Source organism: Gouania willdenowi, assembly GCF_900634775.1.
Source record: "Gouania willdenowi chromosome 24 unlocalized genomic scaffold, fGouWil2.1 scaffold_320_arrow_ctg1, whole genome shotgun sequence".
NCBI lineage: Eukaryota > Metazoa > Chordata > Actinopteri > Blenniiformes > Gobiesocidae > Gouania > Gouania willdenowi.
The window spans coordinates 1,502,899-1,523,895 of NW_021144848.1; the positions used below are offsets into that span (position 1 = coordinate 1,502,899).

General features: G+C 39.8%; 1 protein-coding gene across 2 annotated transcripts in view; it reads left to right on the plus strand.

Annotated features, from left to right (window-relative positions):
- LOC114458260 (mitotic checkpoint serine/threonine-protein kinase BUB1) overlaps nucleotides 1-20,997 on the plus strand; it is a 36,095-nt gene that overhangs the window by 6,001 nt on the left and 9,097 nt on the right. Inside the window, exons 5-19 of one of the 2 annotated variants that reach the window (XM_028440626.1) lie at nucleotides 64-104; nucleotides 2,001-2,071; nucleotides 2,143-2,192; nucleotides 2,261-2,445; nucleotides 2,525-2,637; nucleotides 5,887-6,131; nucleotides 8,706-8,746; nucleotides 8,897-9,016; nucleotides 9,090-9,194; nucleotides 10,170-10,248; nucleotides 11,310-11,397; nucleotides 11,486-11,651; nucleotides 12,725-12,782; nucleotides 17,088-18,241; nucleotides 19,921-20,021. In XM_028440626.1, the coding sequence (XP_028296427.1) occupies nucleotides 64-104; nucleotides 2,001-2,071; nucleotides 2,143-2,192; nucleotides 2,261-2,445; nucleotides 2,525-2,637; nucleotides 5,887-6,131; nucleotides 8,706-8,746; nucleotides 8,897-9,016; nucleotides 9,090-9,194; nucleotides 10,170-10,248; nucleotides 11,310-11,397; nucleotides 11,486-11,651; nucleotides 12,725-12,782; nucleotides 17,088-18,241; nucleotides 19,921-20,021 (2,617 nt within the window). The remainder of the gene's footprint in view (nucleotides 1-63; nucleotides 105-2,000; nucleotides 2,072-2,142; nucleotides 2,193-2,260; nucleotides 2,446-2,524; nucleotides 2,638-5,886; nucleotides 6,132-8,705; nucleotides 8,747-8,896; nucleotides 9,017-9,089; nucleotides 9,195-10,169; nucleotides 10,249-11,309; nucleotides 11,398-11,485; nucleotides 11,652-12,724; nucleotides 12,783-17,087; nucleotides 18,242-19,920; nucleotides 20,022-20,997) is intronic. The other variant, XM_028440627.1, reaches the window with a different exon arrangement.

The following is a 20,997-nucleotide window of genomic DNA, read 5'->3' on the forward strand; positions in this document are numbered from 1 at the left end:
AATGATACATCGTCTCTGTTTTATTGTGTGCAACACTTCACTACAAACTGCTTTTTGTTGCAGGCAATTTCAGACCAGAACCAGAAGTCAGACGCTTGGATCAGGTAAGAGATGGAAGCAAATAATATGAAACTTTAGGATATATCAAGTACATTTTTCTGCTGTCCATCAATCAATCAATCAAACTGTATTTCTGTAGCACCTGTCAAACAAATCCAATTGTTGTCAGAAGTGTTTTATAGGATTTTACAAAACGTATCGACGAACGCTGAAAATTACAACAGGTTTTGGAGACCAATGTCCACAGAAGTCATTTAATAAAATTATGAATTAAAAAGATGGCAAATAAGAGAAGTCATAGATGTTTAAAAAAAAGAAGAATTTTATAAAATATAAAACATTAAAATTTGCATAAGAACACCAACAATAATAAAAGATTTAACATTCCATATAATTCAAAGCATATAATTTTAGCAGCTACTTTGCCTGAATTTGATTAGTTCTGATTTCCCTAATTATATGTCATTACATGCTATTAAACTGCCTCACATCAGGCCAAACAACGTTTAATGTCAAATGTGTTCACATTTTATTTTAATGAAGTCCAACCTTTTCTGCTCTCAATTAAAAAAATATATATATATACATATTAGGTTTTTTAATAACTACTTTAATTATGCACCCCCCTTTTCTGAAAATGTTGCAAAAATTATGCTATATAGTGGCTTTTGGTGCATTATATTAGTATAATTTGGGGATTGACCGATAAGGTTTTTTTAGGGCTGATACCGATTTTTTTTTTTTTTTTTTTTCTATTAGCCTGAGCCGGCGACCGATACAGACTGCTGATTTTCTTGAGTCGAATTTTGGAGCTGATACTACTTTTGTTCCCTTAATTTACATCATAAAAATTACACAATGATGATAACAAATGTTACAAGGCTCAATTAAAAAAAAGGAACATTTATTGAAATTAACAAAGGTGAAGTTGAATGACACCAAGTAAAAAATCATTAACTAATAATAAAAACAGGGGATGTAGAACAAGTAGAAAATAAAGTGAGACATCTCATGAAAAATCATAAAAGAACTGTTCATCCTTGTCCTGAAAATAGCTTTGACAAAAGTTGGCCTGACTGAAGATATATTTTATTAACGCACGCATTTTATTTTTACATTTTTTAAAGTTGTCACGAGTAAACAAACAAAATACTAATAAAAAAGAAAACTATAATTAAACAAAATGTATGTCAAAAATAAAAGTGTAATTTAAAATAATGAGTAAGACACAATTAAAAGGTAGATATAAGTTGTACTGACATTAATTATTCTGACTGCTCATTTTCTGTTATTCATGTCATATAAAGATGTATAAGAACAGCGTTAATGTCACCTAGTTTCAACTCAATGGTTTATTGATGAAGTTTTGGTCAACTTTATTTAAATTAAATTAATTTAATTGATCCTGATGACATCATTCCAGACCGTACTGATTAAACAAAAATAAATGGATACAACATGCATCAGTTATTTCACCACTAGGGGTCAGAATATTTGACAGTATCAGAAGTTATCATTAATCTACAATGTTTCAGACTCTACAATCTCTGGTATTGATGATCTCGTCCACAACAACAGAACAACTTTATCCACGGTTCTTCTGTATTACTGATGAGATGTTCAAACACTCTGAGCAAGTGAAACTGATTAAAGCGCCGCTGCGCTTGACGAGAAACGGACGGAGCTTCACAGGCGACGGTGTTTCAGGTGGTTTAGGTGGTGTTTGAAGCGGCCAGGATACAAGTGGGGAGGGTGGTGCATCTAGTGAGCATTCCCCGAAACTTTTCCCTATGTTTCGGGACCAGTGAAGACGTTTTAACACGATTCTGTCCATGTCCGCGTTATTACAGTAGTGAAAACCTCAATATCGATGCGATTAATGTTAATCATTCAGCATTAGTTCAGTCCTGACTGTCTTTTTGTTGTTGTTTTTTTCGTAGGCGTTCCAACCCCTCTGCAAAACTCAGGTTTGCTGAACAGAATGCCTTCCCTTCCTGCATCGCAGAACAAGGTGCGTTTCTGTCCTTGACGTCCAAACACGCCACAATTTGAAAACCCGATATAAAACGCATTTTTTTCCAGGCTCCGGTGGACGTTGTGTCCAAACTGCCTTCAGTGAAAGCCTTTATAACGTAAGTGCAACAGTAGCTTCAGTAGCTGCTGGCGGCGCTGCTTCACAGTTTTTTTTTTCCGTCCACAGGGTCTCGCGCTCTGAAACGTCGGGGCTGACCCGCTCAGCTGAGGCTTCCAGCGTTCAGACGGTGCCGCAGTATGACGAGAAGGCTCTGGTCTGTGAGGGGTCTGAGCTTTGCTTCGAGGAGGTCCGAGCAGCAAAGTACTTCAAAAAGCTGCGGGAAAAACAGGAAGACATGAAGAGGCAGATGAGTAAGAAGAAGTTGTTTGAGCTCAATCCGTCGTGTACACGGCCTGTTTTCATCTCTGCGGGCTTTGATTGTTTTTAAAGTGACTGATACACCGAGCAAGAAGATCCGAAGCATACGCTGTGTGTTATCAGAGCTGCATGGTCACCAATATGGAGATGACATCAAACTGGCCATCAAGCCTCCATCACACACGGTCAGAAACGCACTTTGAACACTTTTAATGTCCTCTCATTAAAAAACTAGCTCTTAATTTTAAACACTTAGAGGTGAATATTCTTTGGGAATATTTTCTACAAATGCAGATGCAGAATTTACTTCAAGATAAACTTATAAAAAGAAACTCTTTAAAATGTGGGAGGCCTGATGAGGTAGCCCTGCCCCTTTACCCTTTGAACACGCTGTGCCTTGTCGTCATTTTGTGTAATTTAGTTGTGGTTTGTGTGTTTTTGTTGCTATTTTGTGTAAACTTGTTGCCATTTGAGTGCTGTTGTCATTTTGTGTACATTTTCTGCTGTTTGTGTTTCACTGTCATTTTGTGTAATTCTGTTGCCGTTTGTGTGTTTTTGTTGCTGTTTGTGTTTTTGTTGTTATTTTGTGTAGGCTTTACACGATTAGGATTTTTTGGACCGATCAGTGAGTTTAAAAAACAATCACCGATCCATTGATGTCCTGAAAAAAAGTAGTAGGCCAAAATTAAAAGTACAAGGCTGAAAAACTTGCAGCCAGAAATCACTGCGTCACCGCCGCCGCTGGCGTGCAACAACTAGGGCGGTCGGGGTGCATGCCCCCCTGGACAATTTTGCAAAAAATATGCTACATGGTGACTTTTGGTGCATTATATTAGTGTAATTGTGACTTTTCTTCTGTCTATTTTGTAGCACTTTTCTTAGCATGATGTATTTTCTCACCTAGTTTTTGTTTGCATTTACAAATTGAAATATGCTATCCATGATAATGATGACAAAGAATTGAGCATAATTATCAGTTTACCTCTATCCAGTTGAAAATGTACCAACTTATAACATACCAGTAATATGGGCACTTGGTCTCTAAGTCTGGCACTGTAACATACTGTATCTGCATGATTAACATAATTTTTGTGTGGTTTGCTTGTAGTTGGTTTGGGTAATATATTTAGTTGTATCAATGCACATTAATATTCATAATATATCTAACACAAGTTTATTTTAATGAAGCACAAAAGTTGATCATTAAAGTTTGTGTAAAGCAGAATTACATTTGTGTTCTGAGTTTGAGGTGTCAGTGGAAAGGTCTTCTCCGCCCGATTCCGAGTATGTGCATTTCTCATGGGTAGAGTCAGAACTTCGCCCGCTAGTGGCGAAAAACACAATCGCGGTGCAAAAAAAGTCCTAATTTCATGGAAATTATTCCCCGAGTCCAACTTTGAGGTTTGTTTTTGGCTTGAGGCCGAATTGCGCCCCACTGGAGCCCGCGGAAGTTTGGTGTGCTTCAGCAGCAAGGTCTGGTTTATGCTGATGGGAGAGGCGTGTAAAGCTGCTGCTTGGTAGCCTGGAAGTCATCCTAATCTCCTTGTATTATTCATCCAGCCGATTAGTCTGGAAGTGCTCAGCAGGCATTTGAGTTCTGGTGGCTGAGGGGGGGCGGGATAAACATGCGCAGAGTAATCAGAGCGACAAGTGTAGTTCTTTTTCCCTAAACGAAGCCAGCAGATGAAAACAGCGTGGAGTACAGTACAGACTTATGGTTTTAAAGTCTCTTCTTGTTGTGGTTTCAACAATATATTTTGAAACTGCTTTGCGCACGGGATCTGACGTTTTTTTCTTTTCGGCTCAAGAAACGACAGCATCACCAGAACTACTTCCTTACAACAAGTAAAGAACTGGGTGTGGCTTCGCCAGGCTAGCTGCTTGGTGAAACATCGTTGCAAAAGTTCCTCAAAGTGTGGAAATCTTAAATCTTTCATGGATTTTAACGATTCTTTCGGTGCAAAAGGGGTACGGAATCATTTATGAACATGTTTAAGGGTAGAAGGCGGCCAGAAAGAGTAGTAGTAGGCAATTCCGCCTGCCGCCTACGCTTGTGGACATTCCTACCAATCACCATTCCGATCATATGAATTCAGGTTGGGTTTTTTTTACGAATTCCTTTGGGACTAAATGATACCGATTCATGGAAAATCAACAGGTTCCTTGTTTCAGGACTTAAACACAGCCTTGTGACTGTGAGGGAGTGGAAGAGTTGAAGAATTTCCATGCAAGACCTGAGCATAGCATTTGTTGTCAGTGTGTAAGTGGGTGCGTGGCCCTTTAACTGCTCGACCAGTGTGCGGAGTAAGGGAGCGTGTTCGATTATAAGCTCATTATAAGTCCCATGTCATACATGACTGTTGTGTGTCCACCATCACCCTGAAACGGACAGAAGTCTCCGGTATGAAAGCCAAACTAAACAAAACAAGCGCGTGCACACATACAAACGCGCACACACACTAACAGCAGACTCTTTCAGAGCCGGTAGTCTGGGGAAGAAGTCCGGTGCTCAGCCGCTCTGCTCCAATCGAGATACATTTTCACTGTTCACTCAGGTTTTCACTTTTGTGCACAAATATGAGTGAAATAAAGCTGTCACGTACAGCTACCAGCCCATGTTTGAACCTGTGATACCTATTCAGCATTTGAAACTACGCTGAAACAATGGTTGAAAACTAACCAGACATGCACTCACAGTTAGATTATTCATTTTTTACCCTGGGCCTTAAAGTCTTAATTTTCACCTATATGTAACTTGTCTATGGTCTACGTTAATGTGTAATGTCCTGTGATTTATGTATTCTTTGTATTGTTTCTTGTTGAATGTCTACTATACTAACCTGCCTTAGGACAACGGATGAAAATTAGCCATTGTGCTAACTCCTGCATATTTACGTTGTTGCTCTATGCTGACATGTTGATGAATATGCATTGTCCTAATTCAAATAAATAAATACATAAACAACTCTTTAGTGTAAATGAGATGATAAAACAATGCAATGGGAGCATCTACAGAAAGTTGCATCACAACAATGATGTTAAGACATTACAGCCGATCACATTAATTGCATAAAATGCAAAATATCGGCCAATCAGATCGGTGTAAAACCTAATTTTGTGTAATTTTGAAACCGTTTGTGTTTTCATCGTCATTTTGTGTAATTCTGTTGCTGTGGGTGCATTTTTGTTATCATTTTTTGTAACTTTGCTGCCGTTTGTGTGTTTTGTTGTTGTTTTGTGCAGTGCCGCTACATGCATACAAGATAACCTCACACATGTCGGACTTCCCAGTCCTCACATTTACTGTTTCCTATTTACTCACATGGAAAGATTCACAACATGTTTGGAAGGAATATGAAACGGCCGCTACACAGAGTGTCAGGAAAAAGTCCTGAAAGATTGATCAAGAATTTGAACTCCTCCTTTCACTGCAGGTGTGTTCAGTAGAAACGGCGAGCCTGAATCCTCCGCCGTCGGAGCTGCCGAGGCTTCACGTCGAGTCGTCTGCTGCTCCTCCTCTTCCTCACTTTCAATGCAGCGACACAAACGAGGCGAGCATCATGGCATCCCATCGGCTCTCCGTTGTTCAGTCAGACGGCGCGACTGCAGAGCGTTGGGTGGATGCTACACAGCATCCACCCAGCTCTACAACAGAAGAAGAAGACAGCCCCTCCCATCAGTGAGTGACCTTATTTACTAGGGCTGTGCATTGCCATGAATCTGACAACACAATACCATTCCCGATTTGCATGAAACAATACAGTACGATATACATCACGGAGGGCCCTATAAAATCTGCGTTAACGGAATCGCGGACGGAATCACGAAATCGACCAATAAAAACGTTTAAACACGTAAATTGATAAAATCGGCATGAAACGCCGTCACCGTGGTGCTAAGAACATTTTTTATGGGGAACAGTTTCCGGGGACCGCTCATTAGGTGCACTGCCCTCTCTCCTCCTGTCCTGGCTGCATTAAACTCATCTTAAATCACCACAAACACTCTCTAAAACAACGCAAATCATCACTGACTCCTCACTACAATACCTCTAGTGCCAGTTTAACTTTGCTGTGCCTGTAAAGCTCCGTTCGTGTTTCGTGTAGTGCAGCGGTGCTCCGTGAGAACATGATCAGCTTTAATCATCTTCACCTGCTCAGTGTTCGAACCGTTATGTCTGGTTAACTAAGAATAACTCAGTCCGTTTTGTCCTTTAGTTCTTTTTATTCCAGCTTTTTGTCCGTGTCGCATAGTAACACATTCACAGTCAGCTAGCTACCTCAAGTACAACCGTTTTAGTGAGAACTTCCGGTTTACAAAATAAAAGTCCGTTGGAAACACAATAATGAAAACAAAGTTTATACATAATTGATTTTTTTTTTCTTTTTTTTTTTTATGAAGCAATGAAAAATGTAATGTTTTTGTTCTATTTAGAGAGTGCATGGCTTATTAGCCAGAACATTGTTTTGTTTTGTTTTTTCCTAAAAAAGACGTCAAATTCTACATTACACAGAAGATAGGATCATTTAAATTAGGTAAATTTAAACCAAGTTGATCAGAACTTAAATAATAAACTTGCTCAGATTCAGTAAATCATTGATCCCTGAGAGGAAATCAGGTGACATTAATGCTGTTCTCATACATCTTTATATGACATATAAATAATTAAAAAGGAGAAATCAGAATAAATCATGACACTACAATTTATATCTGCCTTTTAAATGTGTGTACTTTATTTTTGACATACATTTTTGTTTAATTAAGAGTTTTTTTAATTTATTATTTATTTTGTTTCCTCACAGGAGTTAAAAACTAATATTTTTTTAACAAAACGATAAATATTTCTAATAAACAGAATTTAGAAAATTAAAGTGGAAAAAAATGAAACGGAATGTGGAAAAAAAATAAAACTGATTTTATAGGGCCCTAATCACGATATCAATAATTACAAATTTCACCTTCACAAGTAGAACATTTCTGTTGCCGTTTGTGACTTTTTGTTGTCTTATTGTGTAATTTTGCTGCCATTTTTGTCATCATTTTGTGTAGTTTTTTTTGCCATGTGTGTTTTTATCATCATTTTGTGTAATTTCGTTGTCGTTTATGCCTTTTTGTCATCATTTTGTGTCATTTGTGTGTTTTTGTTTTCATTTAGTGTCATTTTGTTGCTGTTTTTGTTGTTGTTTTGTGTCATTTTGTTGTATTTTTTTGTTTTTGTCACAATATATACTGATACTAAACAATATGATATACATCACAATATCAATAATTACAAATTTCACCTTCACAAGTACAAAATGGGATCAAATACAATTTGTAAATAATTTTTTTAACTTGCAATAACCAGTAAATGGTAACTGACTGTAATAAAAGTCGTATGTTTATCAAACTGTCAAATCAAATTTTTCAAACAAGTTTAACATTTGCTTCTACAATAGATTCTGATTCTGTTAAGTTCTTAAATTCTTTTTAAAAAATAACCACATACATCTATAAAAGTGTCCAGTATGTTTAACAAGGTCTGATGGTGCGTTCACTGACACCTAGTGACTGGGCGTTTATGTGCTATGCATATGTTAGCATAATTCCATTTTTTCCCCCGTTAAAAACATGATTTAAAAATTGATTTGGTCACTTTTTGGATCGATGATTTATCGCACGGCAAAATATCGCCATATATCATCGAATGGATTTGTGACTGATTCATGGACTGCATTTGAGATTGAGACATTTTAGCCCCTCCCACTGAGAGCCAAAAAACATCAATTGCTTAATCATCAATATTTTTATTTAATAGCACACAGACAGGTGCCCTGCATGAACATAATTATTTATATGGTCATCATATATTCAAATACTTTCCCATGTCTAACTGCAAAAAAAGAAAAGTGGTAACAGTAATAATGTGGGCTTTTGAAATTCATTATATTTTGTTTAATTCCTTTTAATAATCAGTTTAGTTCTGATTGCTTATGCTTTAATGACATCGGAGGCTTGTTTAATACATTATTTTGAAATCCACACACTCAGATTATTGTACACGAGCTCAGATCTGATCGTAAGAATTGATAAATACCGTTGTTAAATGAAGGCCATTGTTTTTTTTTTTAGTTTACTTTTGTGCATTATTTCTATGTTGTATTTTGCGGTAGTTTTGTGTGTTTTGGGAGTCATTTTGTTCATTAGTTTTAGGGGCGATAGACATAGGGCCACCTCTTGCCTACATCTGATCTAAGTGTCTTTGTTTCCTCAGAGATATGGCTCAGCCACTGGAGACAGAGGAGAGACTTGACCGTAAGTCAAATTAATTCACCTAAAACTACAGATGTCCATAAAGGCAAAGTTTGAGCAGATAACCTAGCTCCGCCCCTTTGCCCTTCGATCATGTTGAACCAGCATTGCTACGTGCTAAGCTAACCAAACATGTTTTTATTTTTTCATCAGTTTCTCAGAGCGTCACGGCCAACCTCTCTCACGTCACTCCCAACACTTCGCTGGGCTACGTCCAAGCCACGCCCTCTCGCGTTCTGCCGTCGCCCACCGTCAACACACGTGAAGCGCTGGGTGAGCGGCGACGGATGGCCCCCATTGTGCTGTGTGTGTGCGCGTCTAACTCAGGGCTGTGTGTGTGTCTCAGGTGTGATCATGGACATGTTTCAGGCTCCCACGTTTCTGGAAGAACCGTTCAGCAACACGACGATACTGCACGAGGCTCAGAGGAATGAGTTTGACGCTGGGACAGGTTCGCGTTCCTCCATTTTGTACATGGGGGGGGGTTTTCAGTAAATGCTGAATCCATTTTTAATGGGAACCACACTGGCCCACCATTGGTTCTCACTCAAAATCAAATTTCAATTTTAAAATAACTTTATTTCTGTTAGACTTAGAAACCTGATCTTTGTGGCAAAATGTAGGTTTTTGGGGACAAGGATTGTCATGAAATAGCTGAAAATACTGTAAATTGCATCCAGAGCAAGATATAAGATACCACAATGCTCTACACATGGAAAGGGGAAAATTGCGATTTGTTTGCAGTCACAACTGTGTATGACAAAGATGCCCTTTAAAGAATGAACAATTTGATTTAAATCCCCATTACAACATGAATTAATTTACACGTTTTCATTCATTTCTCAGGAACATTTAGGGCTGATCAATATATTAGGATTCAAGGTATAACGAGTTTTATATTTTTGTGATATAGAAAATTGCAATATCTCATGTATTTATATATATATATTTTAATGTATAACTTATCTTATATCGAAATACTTGTTTTAGGAGTTGCTGCTTATGCTACTTCTCAGAACAGCATGAGAAGCACAGTTGCGTCCTAACCTAGAACTACCCCTAAACAAGCAACACTACAGAACTCACTCACACATGCTGTCCCTCATAGCGGAACAAGCCAAATGTGGCACATATTGTGCAGCCGTGTCAAGATTTATATCGTATATTGCCATTTTGAGAAAAAAAATATCAAGATATGAGTTTTGGTCCATATTGCCCAGCCCTAGAAAGATTATACCCATTATGCCGTGGATCCCATTAAAAATTGATTCAGCTACTCAAACCCCCCCATGTACAAATGTTCATGTTTTCTTCCTGAAGTGAACATCTTTTTGTCATATCTGCAGGGCTATAGAGGTTCCTCTTTCTCTGGGTCCATTTTGTTTTCCTGCAGCTGATGCTTTCCTTTTCTGGCTGTAATTTATAGGAAAGGTCTCTGTGGTGACCAAACCTCCACCAAAAGCATCTTTTACCATATTCCAGGACAGTGATAAGGAAAACGGCAGGTAAAAGGCACACGCTGTGTTGGCATCGCTACATCCTTTAAGTTGCACAGCAGACTTTGCCTGTTTTGCATTTATTCATTTGTTTGTTTAACATGAATAATTTTGGATGGTTGGAAGAAAGTCATTACAAGTACAGGGAGAACATGCAAACCCCACACAGACAGTACCAACAGGTTGTTTCACAGTATGTTTTAAAAGCTTCCTCTAAACCAGGGTTCTCAACCTTGGGGTCAGGACACCATTTGGGGTTGTGAGACACTGGGAGGGGGTGGCCAGATGTCTTCAGGAAATTAGGAATATTTTCATCCAATTTTTGCTTATTTTTACCCTTTTTCTGCTACTACACCAAACTTGATAAATTTTATCACTTTTTTTGCTCTTTTTAATGCATTTTTGCTACATTACTCTAATTTCTGCCACCTGAATTACTTTTCTGCACATTTTTAGCACTTTTCCACCTCATGTCACATATATTGACTCATTATTGTCATTTTTAACCTCTTTTCATCATATTTCATGCCTATTTTTGCAAGTTTTACCACATTCACAATTTTTCATACCCATTATTTGCCAGTTTAAAGAAATTGTTCCAATATTGACACTTTGAACCTTTTACCACTTTTTCTGTCTGTTTTTGGCCACTCTAATTTGCAACTTTTAACCAATTTCTGTGTTTTATAAAATCCCATTTCACCACCTTTTCCAAAATTTTTCGTCACTTTTAACCCATTTTCCTGGATAACAGTGGATAGTATTTAGATTCATAAATAAATTTGGTTATCACAGATTCATAGAACAATGGACCATCATTTTGCTGACTTCATGGATGGACCCAAAAAATCTCTCCCCTTTATTCCCCCTTAAAAGGTTGACACCCCCTGCTCTAAACCACACAAAATGTTCAGCGAACACTAATGGTAACGCACAGACACGCCCACAAAAAGGAGGGAAAGGAAAAGAAGTCATTAAACGATTAGAACAGCACTTTGCTCAGATGTGTTTGAGACCCTTTTTTTTGTGTCATGATGAGATTACGTTCCTGTGCATCTGCCCGTGTCCAGTGCCGCTCTTCCTCTCGTTTCTACGAAGCCCAAACCAGTTCGAGCTCTGTCCGACATCACCACAGCAACCAAGGCTGACAAACCCAACGTAAGTGTGCACAGTACGTGCATGTGTTGCTTTAAAGCTCCTAGTCTCTGCTCAGTACTTAGTGTTGTTCCCATGTGCGGTTCATTAGGACACACCTTCAGATCTGATGCCGGATGAGAGCGCCGTGTGGGGAGCGTGCTACAACTCCCTCCACCTGCCCAACAGCACCTCGGACTTCGCCATGCTGGCTCACTGCGTGTCCACCCCCTGCACCAACAAGGAGTTCTTCAGCAGCAAGACTTTCCAGGACCGAGGTAATGTAACAGTCCAAAAGACAAAATTAACTTGTTGGAACACCAAATCACAACAAAAAATACACAAAATGAATTTAAAAAACTTAGAAAATGAATACAAAAATACACAAACTAACAGAAAAACACAAAACAACAAACACATACAAAATAATGGAAAAATATACAAATCAACAACAAAAACACACAAATTAACTCCAAAATGAAAACAAAAATGCAGAAATGTACCTGGTAGTTTAGTTAGTGACTGTAGGGTGAAATCAGCTGACACTGCCTGAGCATACATTGGTGTATCACTTCAACTGGTCATCATTATAACTGGTGATCCATTATGGCAAAGGTTCAGAGGCCTCAAAGTGAATATATGTCAAAAATCTGAAAATGTGCTGATTGTTGATTTATTTTATTTTCTTTTTCTAAATTGTGTCTGATGTTTTTCAGTAAAACCGTTCAGATGTTCACTGCAGTGGTGATGCCATAGAACAAACAGTTATTTCCAGCAAATTCATCTGGTGTTCTTTTTGAATAATATGTTACGGTTTTCATTTATTCAGACAACAGTTTTTCAGAAAATGTATTTTGATCTCCTGACGTGTTTCGACTGTCAGCTGCCAGTCTGCTTCAGAGGCATCTGCTGATTGATTTGATGTTTTCTTTACTTCAGTGTAAGATGTCGAGTCACTTTTGCTCCTACATGGAGCAAAAGCCCTTCTGCAGTCAGCGCTTTTGACAAAATGAGCTCGCTGGAACATCAAATGACAACAAAAAATAAACGAAATGAATTTAAACACACAAAATGATTACAAAAATATACAAAATTAATAGAAAAAAACACACAAAATGACTACAGAAATATACACAAAATACATATAAAATGAGCGAAAAAAAAATACAAATTAAGAACAATAATACACAAATTGACTCTAAAAACACAAGGTCCAGGACCGAGGTAACGTAGCGCCAAAAAAATGTTGCCTGAATAAATTTCTCTTAACATATCAGAGAAACAAAAAGTTTTTTTTCCTATTTTAATTTGGTCTGTTTTCCAATCCTGAATTTTTTTTCCCGCCCTACAGAAATAAACAGCGATGCTGAGGAAGGTGCTTTTGTGGTACGGCCTGCAAAAAAACTCAGGTATGCAAAGCTGTTTGGAAAAGATTTGTCCTTATAGCTGATATCCAGAGTTTCTGAGAAATCTATGTTTATGTATCATTCTTTTGTAATGGGAAAAATGCCTAACTAGTCTTTTACTATGGTCAACTGCCTCTGGTCATTCATAGACATTAATGTATTTAAGTCCCGCCTTTGTCCTATAGACCCGTATACAAATAGAAAATAGCGCCACGATCGCACAGCCAGTAGGCTTTGACTTCCTGTAGCGGAGTCTGTCAATCAAAGTGAATGCAGTACTGTGCACGGAATCAAGGCCGTGTGCCACAACAGTAAACAGGTAAATATTATTTGGCCAAATGAATGACGATGACCCATAGACCTATATCATTGCAACCCGATGCAACCTTGTGATGTTCCACAATGTGTGTGCACAAAAGGCTTCTGGTAGATTGGCAGAGGCTGGGGGAGGTCGTGGAGCTGTTTAAGGAGGGACATCGAGATGTTTGCTTTTGAATTTTCTCTCTTTCTTTTCATCCTCCAGATATCAGGTTTAAAGTGTAAGAAAAAAGAAAGGCATATGAACATATCTGTGATTGCTAAAGGAAGCAATGTTTTGGTCACTTAGGAGGAAAATGGTGAGGTATAAAAACTAGGAGGGTTAAAAAAGCGACTCCTAGATTTGCTGTGGTAATCAAAAATCTACTTTTCAGAGGAAATATTTGGGGATTTAAATTTGGGAAAACTGTTGCAGCCTTTTGTAGAGGTGAAAGTACGTTACTGTAATTGAGTTGCTTTTATGGCTATATTTCTAAATCAGTAATTTTACTTGTAATTTCTAAAATAAGTAATTCTTTACATTCCTACGCCCTGCTGTGTAAATTATTATTTTTGTTTTAAAATAATCAAAGGACATTGTGAAACTACAAAATAATGAAATAACCAGACAACATTCAAATGCATCACATCATTGCTGACCAATCAGATTAAATGTAATGCACGGCACCAAAACAGCATTGAATGGAGGTTATTTTTTCAGTTTTAGAGTTCATAAATGTATCTATACTTAGAGCCTGATCATTTTTATATTTTGAATTGAATTCATTGGCGTTATTTTATTTTAAAAAGAATAGTAATTTTTGGCAAACCTTTTATTGTATACATTAATTAAATTCCAATTGTGCATGATTTGGTTTCTTCCTTTTTAAGTTTATACATAAGATATTTACTGTATGCCAGGGCACTGTGGCAAGATTTATTATGAAAAATAAATGTGGGGGGTTAAAGTAACTAGTAACTTTTACTTTGAGTACTATTTAAATGAGCTACTTTTTACTTGTACTTGAGTATTTTATGTATGATTTACTTATATTTACTAATTTCAATCAAGTAACAGTAGTTCTACTTGAGTAATATATACGAGTAGTTTGTAGATCCTGAGCTGAAGTCTGGTGAGTGGACCCGTTAGTACGCACAGTAAGGCTACACCATTAAACGAAATCGGATTATTTATTGAGGGGAATTAAAAACCAAAATTGGAAGATTGATTTCCCGTTTAATCATGTGTAATCACGGCTAGCGATAGACCCCCGCTACAACCTCTTCTTGTTTGGGCAGGTTGTTATTTCATCAAACTCACAGGGGATTTATCATTCTTAGTTAAAGCTTTGCAGTTGCACTTCATTCCCAACACAGACATTTGTTTTCACTTTTTCAATTAAAAGAAAATATTTGCAATAATTAAATCCAGTATCTTTTTTCTTTTTCTTTTTTTTTAAAGGGGTAAAAAATCAGAATCGAGTTTTCTAAGTAAACAAGTTCGGATGAACTTCAACCGAGCCCGGGGAGCACACAGCGCTAACATATGAAGACGGTGCAACTGCTAATGCTAACAAAACAATGACAGGGACGTCTTATCATCACACTTTTTAGCGTTATTTACAGCTTACCGAAGTGCTCTGTTCGTCGTCTCTAAAGATAGAAGGAATTGAACCCTCAATCAGACAAAGTCTTTCGGCAAATCCTTCTTTATACTGGCGGAGGTTGATGAAGCAGCGTTAGCTCAGCGCTTGTGTTAGCTCACTTGTTAACATCCATATGAAGACGTTGTTCTGCAGGTTCATCATCTTCATTTTCATCTCGCTCCGCCGGGTCCGACTCTGGCTCGAACATGTAAAGCTGGATGGACAAGTCTTCTGTTGTTGACATTTTGTAAATAACGTGTGAATAAAAAGTTTCTGCGCCGCTACATAATCGTATCTCTTCTATCAAACTACAAAAATGGCCGAACAGGGTGGAGTTGAACCGAGTGTCACCTCTGCAACCTGGAGAGGGGGCGGGGAATGAAGTGTCTCATTTGCATTTAAAGAGACCGCACCAAAACGAGTTGCTCTCAGAAGCACATCAGAAAAGGGGTGGAGCTATAATAATGAGGAATTCAGACCCAAGCATTGCAGTTCTGCTTTATATAGACCACAACTGTATGATTTATATGTAAAAAAGAAGGATTTAAAACCATGATATGTCTCCTTTAATGGAAGTTATCACAACCCGACAACTGTAGCTCGAAGTCGACGCCAAAATAAATAATATGGGCACAAACAGGACGGTCTTACTCCGACATTTACCTCGCTCAACACCCGTGAAAACAGAATGTTCCCCGCTTACGCCCGCCCTTCACCAGCCTCCCAGCCAATCAACGTGCAGAACACATGTAAACAAAGATGAACAGTGGCAGAGAATGCTGCACGTAACAATGATGCCTTCACGGCCATGGAAAACTACAACATCTGTAAACCATTGAATAAACTACATGTGGAACATAACTCATGACATGGGACCCAGTCCGTTACAGTTTACATATATTTATAATAATGAACATAAATGATGCCACTTCCCAATGTTATCAGTCATATAAAGAAGCTTGAGGCCTTGCTAGGCCACTTGACTTGAGTGCGCAGCTCTGCAGAGCTCAGCCACAGATAATTGTTTCGCACTCAGATCAGGCAAATTTAGTCAAATACGCTAAGACAGAGGACTGTATAGTGGGTGCCTCGTGTATGGAGCTTTTAAAGAGGATAATGGGAAAAGAAAGACTGAAGGAAGAGTGACAGGAGCGGCCGAGAAGAAGGTAACACTAAACAAAACACAATTTTTTTATCAGGCTTATTAGGCTACTAAAACGTTGAAGGTATTAACCCTGTGATGCATGGGCCTTGTTCGGACCAAACCGAACTTGTCAGGCTTCCACATGCCCTTATTTGGCAGGTATCAGTTAAAAGCCAATTGACACACCCAAGTTGATCTGAGAGGTGGGGTCTGGAGTGGAGCCGGTATGATTTTAATAAACAGTTTATTCAAGCTAACCTAGCATGTCAGCATGGACTCGCTGTTTTTGGAAAATAATAGGTCAACATGCACAAATCATATTTGGCCTTTTCTGATCAAAAGTTTAAAGTGAATTTATTCTTAATTAAATATACAATGGACATGATGTCTACATTGTTTGTGTTTATATTTTTCAAGCAGATTATCCAATCAGAGAGCAGAATGAGTTTCTCATTTGGGTTGCCAGTTTCTTACGTGGAATCCAGTCGGTTTGGGCCATATCTTTTTTTTTTTTAAACAACTAAATCTCAAACAAAAAAATAGCACCAGACATTTGTTTAAATGAAAGTCAGTCCAAAAACAACTAGTCATATGTAATACAAAGAGTTTGTATCATCTCTTTCTAAACCCCAGTAGGTGGATTGCATGAGTAATCACTGCTTAGGAGCTATATGTGTCACAGGGTGGTAAGATTCTGGCAACAAAAGTTGGATTGTAATTATAATGACTTTATTAAACCAGTAATAGTGCACACTACATACGGTGCCTTTAATGCACAACACATGGGACTTTTGTTTGTTTTTATTAAATTTGTTCAATGAAAAGTTCACAAGAAAATGTAATTGTTTGTCATTTCAGTGTAAATAAGCCACACTAAAATACACCAGTTTCCTTTGATAGCTTCTACTTAAATGTGTGAAAAAAGAAACCTCACACACGTCTCATATATTTTCCAATTACATTTCCTCCTTTTGCACTGACATTTTTCCTTTAAAACAGACCTATAAAATGGACTTGTTATGATAGAATAACAAAAATGTCCTTATAATATTACATGTGAATTAATTTGGCTAAAAAAAAACCCTGCTTTAGCCTCATTCAAAGGGAATTTTTAATACTATTGCCTCTTTAATAAAGTATATTCTGATCCTGAGCTGAAGTCTGGTGAGTGGACCAGTCAGTACGCATAGAGCTGATTGGTCGTTGCTTTTCTTCTTTCAGCCCCATCATCGAGCAGAGCCCGAGTGATGAGAAGCTCTCAGAGACGAGGGTCAGTCAGCTGCTGCCGTCCTCGGCCCAGCAGGGCACCATCGTGGGCGAGGCTCTGCTCACCTCCTCCTCCGTCACCATCATCCAGCCTCCACCGCCAGCTGCCCTGTCCTTCAGAGACCAGACTATGTCCCAGCCTCTCGCCACCCTGTCCTTCAGAGACCAGACCATGTCCCAGCCACCGCCCCCCGCCGCCCTGTCCTTCAGAGACCAGACCATGTCCCAGCCCCCGCCCCCAGCCGCCCTGTCCTTCAGAGACCAGACCATGACCCAGCCCCCTCCCCCAGCTGCCCTGTCCTTCAGAGACCAGACTATGTCCCAGCCTCTCGCCACCCTGTCCTTCAGAGACCAGACCATGTCCCAGCCACCGCCCCCCGCCGCCCTGTCCTTCAGAGACCAGACCATGTCCCAGCCCCCGCCCCCAGCCGCCCTGTCCTTCAGAGACCAGACCATGTCCCAGCCCCCGCCCCCAGCCGCCCTGTCCTTCAGAGACCAGACCATGTCCCAGCCCCCGCCCCCAGCCGCCCTGTCCTTCAGAGACCAGACCATGACCCAGCCTCCCGCCGCCCTGTCCTTCAGAGACCAGACCATGACCCAGCCTCCCGCCGCACTGTCCTTCAGAGACCAGACCCTCTGCTCCAGCGAGTCCTCCAGGCCTGGGTGGGAGGTGTATGCCAGCCTTGAGCCGCCCAAAGCTGCCGCCATAAACTCTTTGGGACCGCAGAGCGAGTGCTTCACGATCCACGAGGATTCAGACCATGACGTTCCCATGAGCCCCGAGTGTCCAATCAAAGTGAACTGGATGACCATCAGGAGTCCTGAAGCCCCCGTCGATTCAGACATGGACGCCTTCATGAGCCCTCGTGCTTCAAAGAGCCTCGACGTCTCCATGACAACAGCCCCGCCCCCTCAGACCGACGCTGAGGACGCCTCCATGAAGAGTCCAGCGAGGACTGGATCTCTTCAGCTGGTGTCGGACCCCTGGGACAGCGAGCTGATCTCAGGTCTGCTGTCAGCGCTCAGCCCCCCCCTCACCGCCCACCCCTGCTGCATCAGCTGGCAGTGCAGGATGCCCAACATCGCCCCCAAAATGACTCTCAGCATGGGTGAGAGACTAAAGCTGCTTCAACAGGGCTTTGAGGGTCCATTACTGGTCTTTAGTCACCGAGCATTATTTCTCATTGAAAACACTCAAATATTGCTAAAAAGCACAATTTTTTGCAAATACACATCACAGAACATGACGTACCTGGTCATATGACCACTGCTCTCTGAGGTACGCAGTATGTGTAAACAAGAGAAAACCGGGACATTTTTTAGCATTATACTTTAAAATGATTAGTGCCACATTAGACGTGAAACAACAACGGAATACACAATATTATAAGTAGGTTCTGAGCATCCATTTTCTCAAGGGATGAGATTTCACGTGAGTTAGAGGCTCCTTCCTAAAACAACGTTCAGTGGAAACACATTCAAAGCGCAATTATACTTTGTGGACATTTAGAAATATTGCTTTTATTTTGCAAAAACCTGTAATAGAAGCCCAGTTACTGTCACGCTGTCATGGGGGTGGTGGGGGCTCAATGTGTTTACATTTACACATTTACCAGTTTTAGGACCAAATGTTACATTTCATGATATTTCATTTGTATCGTCCACTCTTTTTCCGGGGGGTGGGTCGGGGGGTGGAGCATCGTGGAGGTGATCAGCTGTGTGCGGGTGTGCACATCAGCTGCTGCTTAGTAAATGAAACTCTGACAGACCTCAGACTGATCTCCAACTATTTTCATAAAATGTCCAACGTAAAGCTACAGTTCGATCCATTACAGAGTAAATAACAAGTGGAACAAGCTGTCATATATACAGAGGTTGGTGAAATGCACATGAGAGGATGAATACCAGGAACTGTTCCCACACATTTTTAGAAATGAGGCTCAGCTTTAGTTGTGGCTCGTTTACATAAGGCTTTAATCAATTTATATTTTATACTGCGTATTATGTAGGAATGGGTCCGTTTCACTATAAACATCTGTCTCCTCTGTAGGAAGCAGGATGCTCTGCAGAATCACTCGCATTATTTCCTCAAACCTCCAGCGCATCACATCTATCACACTGTAGATCTACAGGTACCGTATTAATGACAGAGGAGGATTATGTCTAATGCGCATATCATTTCTGAATGTAAGAAATTAATAAAAATCAGGCTTTCCACACAAACAAACATTCATCTGTCGTTAGTATGAGGCAGAAATAAAGAGAGATTTTAACTGTGGCTCAGACAGAAACATTTTAATGTGTGTTTGTGCACAACTTCTGTCCACCTTATTTTTGTCAATTTCATGCAGCACAGCTGTGGCATCCACAAAAAAAAATAATGGAGAGACTTGTTGTGGAGGGACCGCATACGGATGTGGTGCAAATTGGCACATTGACTTTTATGAAAATGCTGTAACACAGCAGCTACGCATTTGGTGGAAATTTGGGGTAACTGGGTTGAAGGCGCGCAGTAACGGACTTGAGGACACGCAGCCAAAAACATAGGAGAATAGATCCCTAAATCATAAAAAATGTGACTCGCCCCCCAGTCAGGATTGGAATAAAAACAAAGAAACCAGTTATAACTGTTCTAATTTAGAGAAACAGAGCCCGACATTGGTTTCTAAAATCATGCACACACATCTGCACACGAGTCAATTCCTTTGTTGTGCTGCTGTCAGTTTGTGATTTCTGCTGCAGCCACTCAGAGGCTCTGTTTAACCTTCGCTGATGTGGTTGTTGACAGGAGACCGCTCGCTCCGTGTGGACAGCGTGGCTGGAGGAGGAGCGTTTGCTACGGTGTACCAGGTGACCGACCCTGTCAGCTCAGAGAGGATGGTCTTAAAGGTAAGAGGTTGACATCCTTTAGTAAAACAAATACTAATGTTTACACTAAGGGGCAGATTCACTAAAGGTTTAGGGGTATTAAAACGTGCTCAAAACGTCACTCCATGCGCTAATAAGGGGTACAAACCCCAGGGAATCAGGACTGCGCGTGTTGAGTGTGTCACAATGCGCCCACAATCTGTTTGCTGTGTTTACCTCTGATGAATTTGTAAAGTCGGCAGATCTCATAAGGGGCACAAAAAATGGGAGGGGGAAATGCAAATAAATTATTGCAGTGGATCAAATTAATGCAATTAATCAAATCTGGAACTGTTTGCGGTAACTGCTTTCTACGACCCACATTCAGGTGCAAACACACGCACAGATCATAGCTGCAGTAAATGTTGACACAAAACACAGTGGAGATGTGCATGGAGCTCCATGGATGTTGCTCTGGACGCTCCGCTCCAGTGAGCTGCTGTGTTTTCCTCTCCATGTTTTCACTCAAACTCTCGTGCCGCGTTAGTGGCAAGGAGCATCAGGCCAGAAACAGCTGATCAGCTGTGTGATTTACGCAGCGATGGGACAATGTTCACATATGAGAGTGTGCATGACACAGTGCTATACTCAGAAGCTCAGACCTGCTGGATGATGTTTTCAATGGACTGATGAGAGCAAAGTTACAGGAATTGATGGAGCAGACGCATTAAATTATTAGGAAAAAATAACATTAGGTTTTAAAATGTATTAAACAACATTTTTATCTGTTTATTTTTTTTCTACATTATTAAGTCCACCAGCCTCCAATTTCACTTCTTTAATTGTCATTTTGTGTTTCTGTGCAATCATCTCTCCACGTTGATGGAGTGAAATGTTTATTTAAATAGGGCAGTCCCAACGTCTATACGCTCACCTATTTGCGCCGCATTGGCCACAATAACATTATGTTTTTTCATTCGTAAAGTGTTCTGCTTCGTGTTTACATGGAAATCGTAAT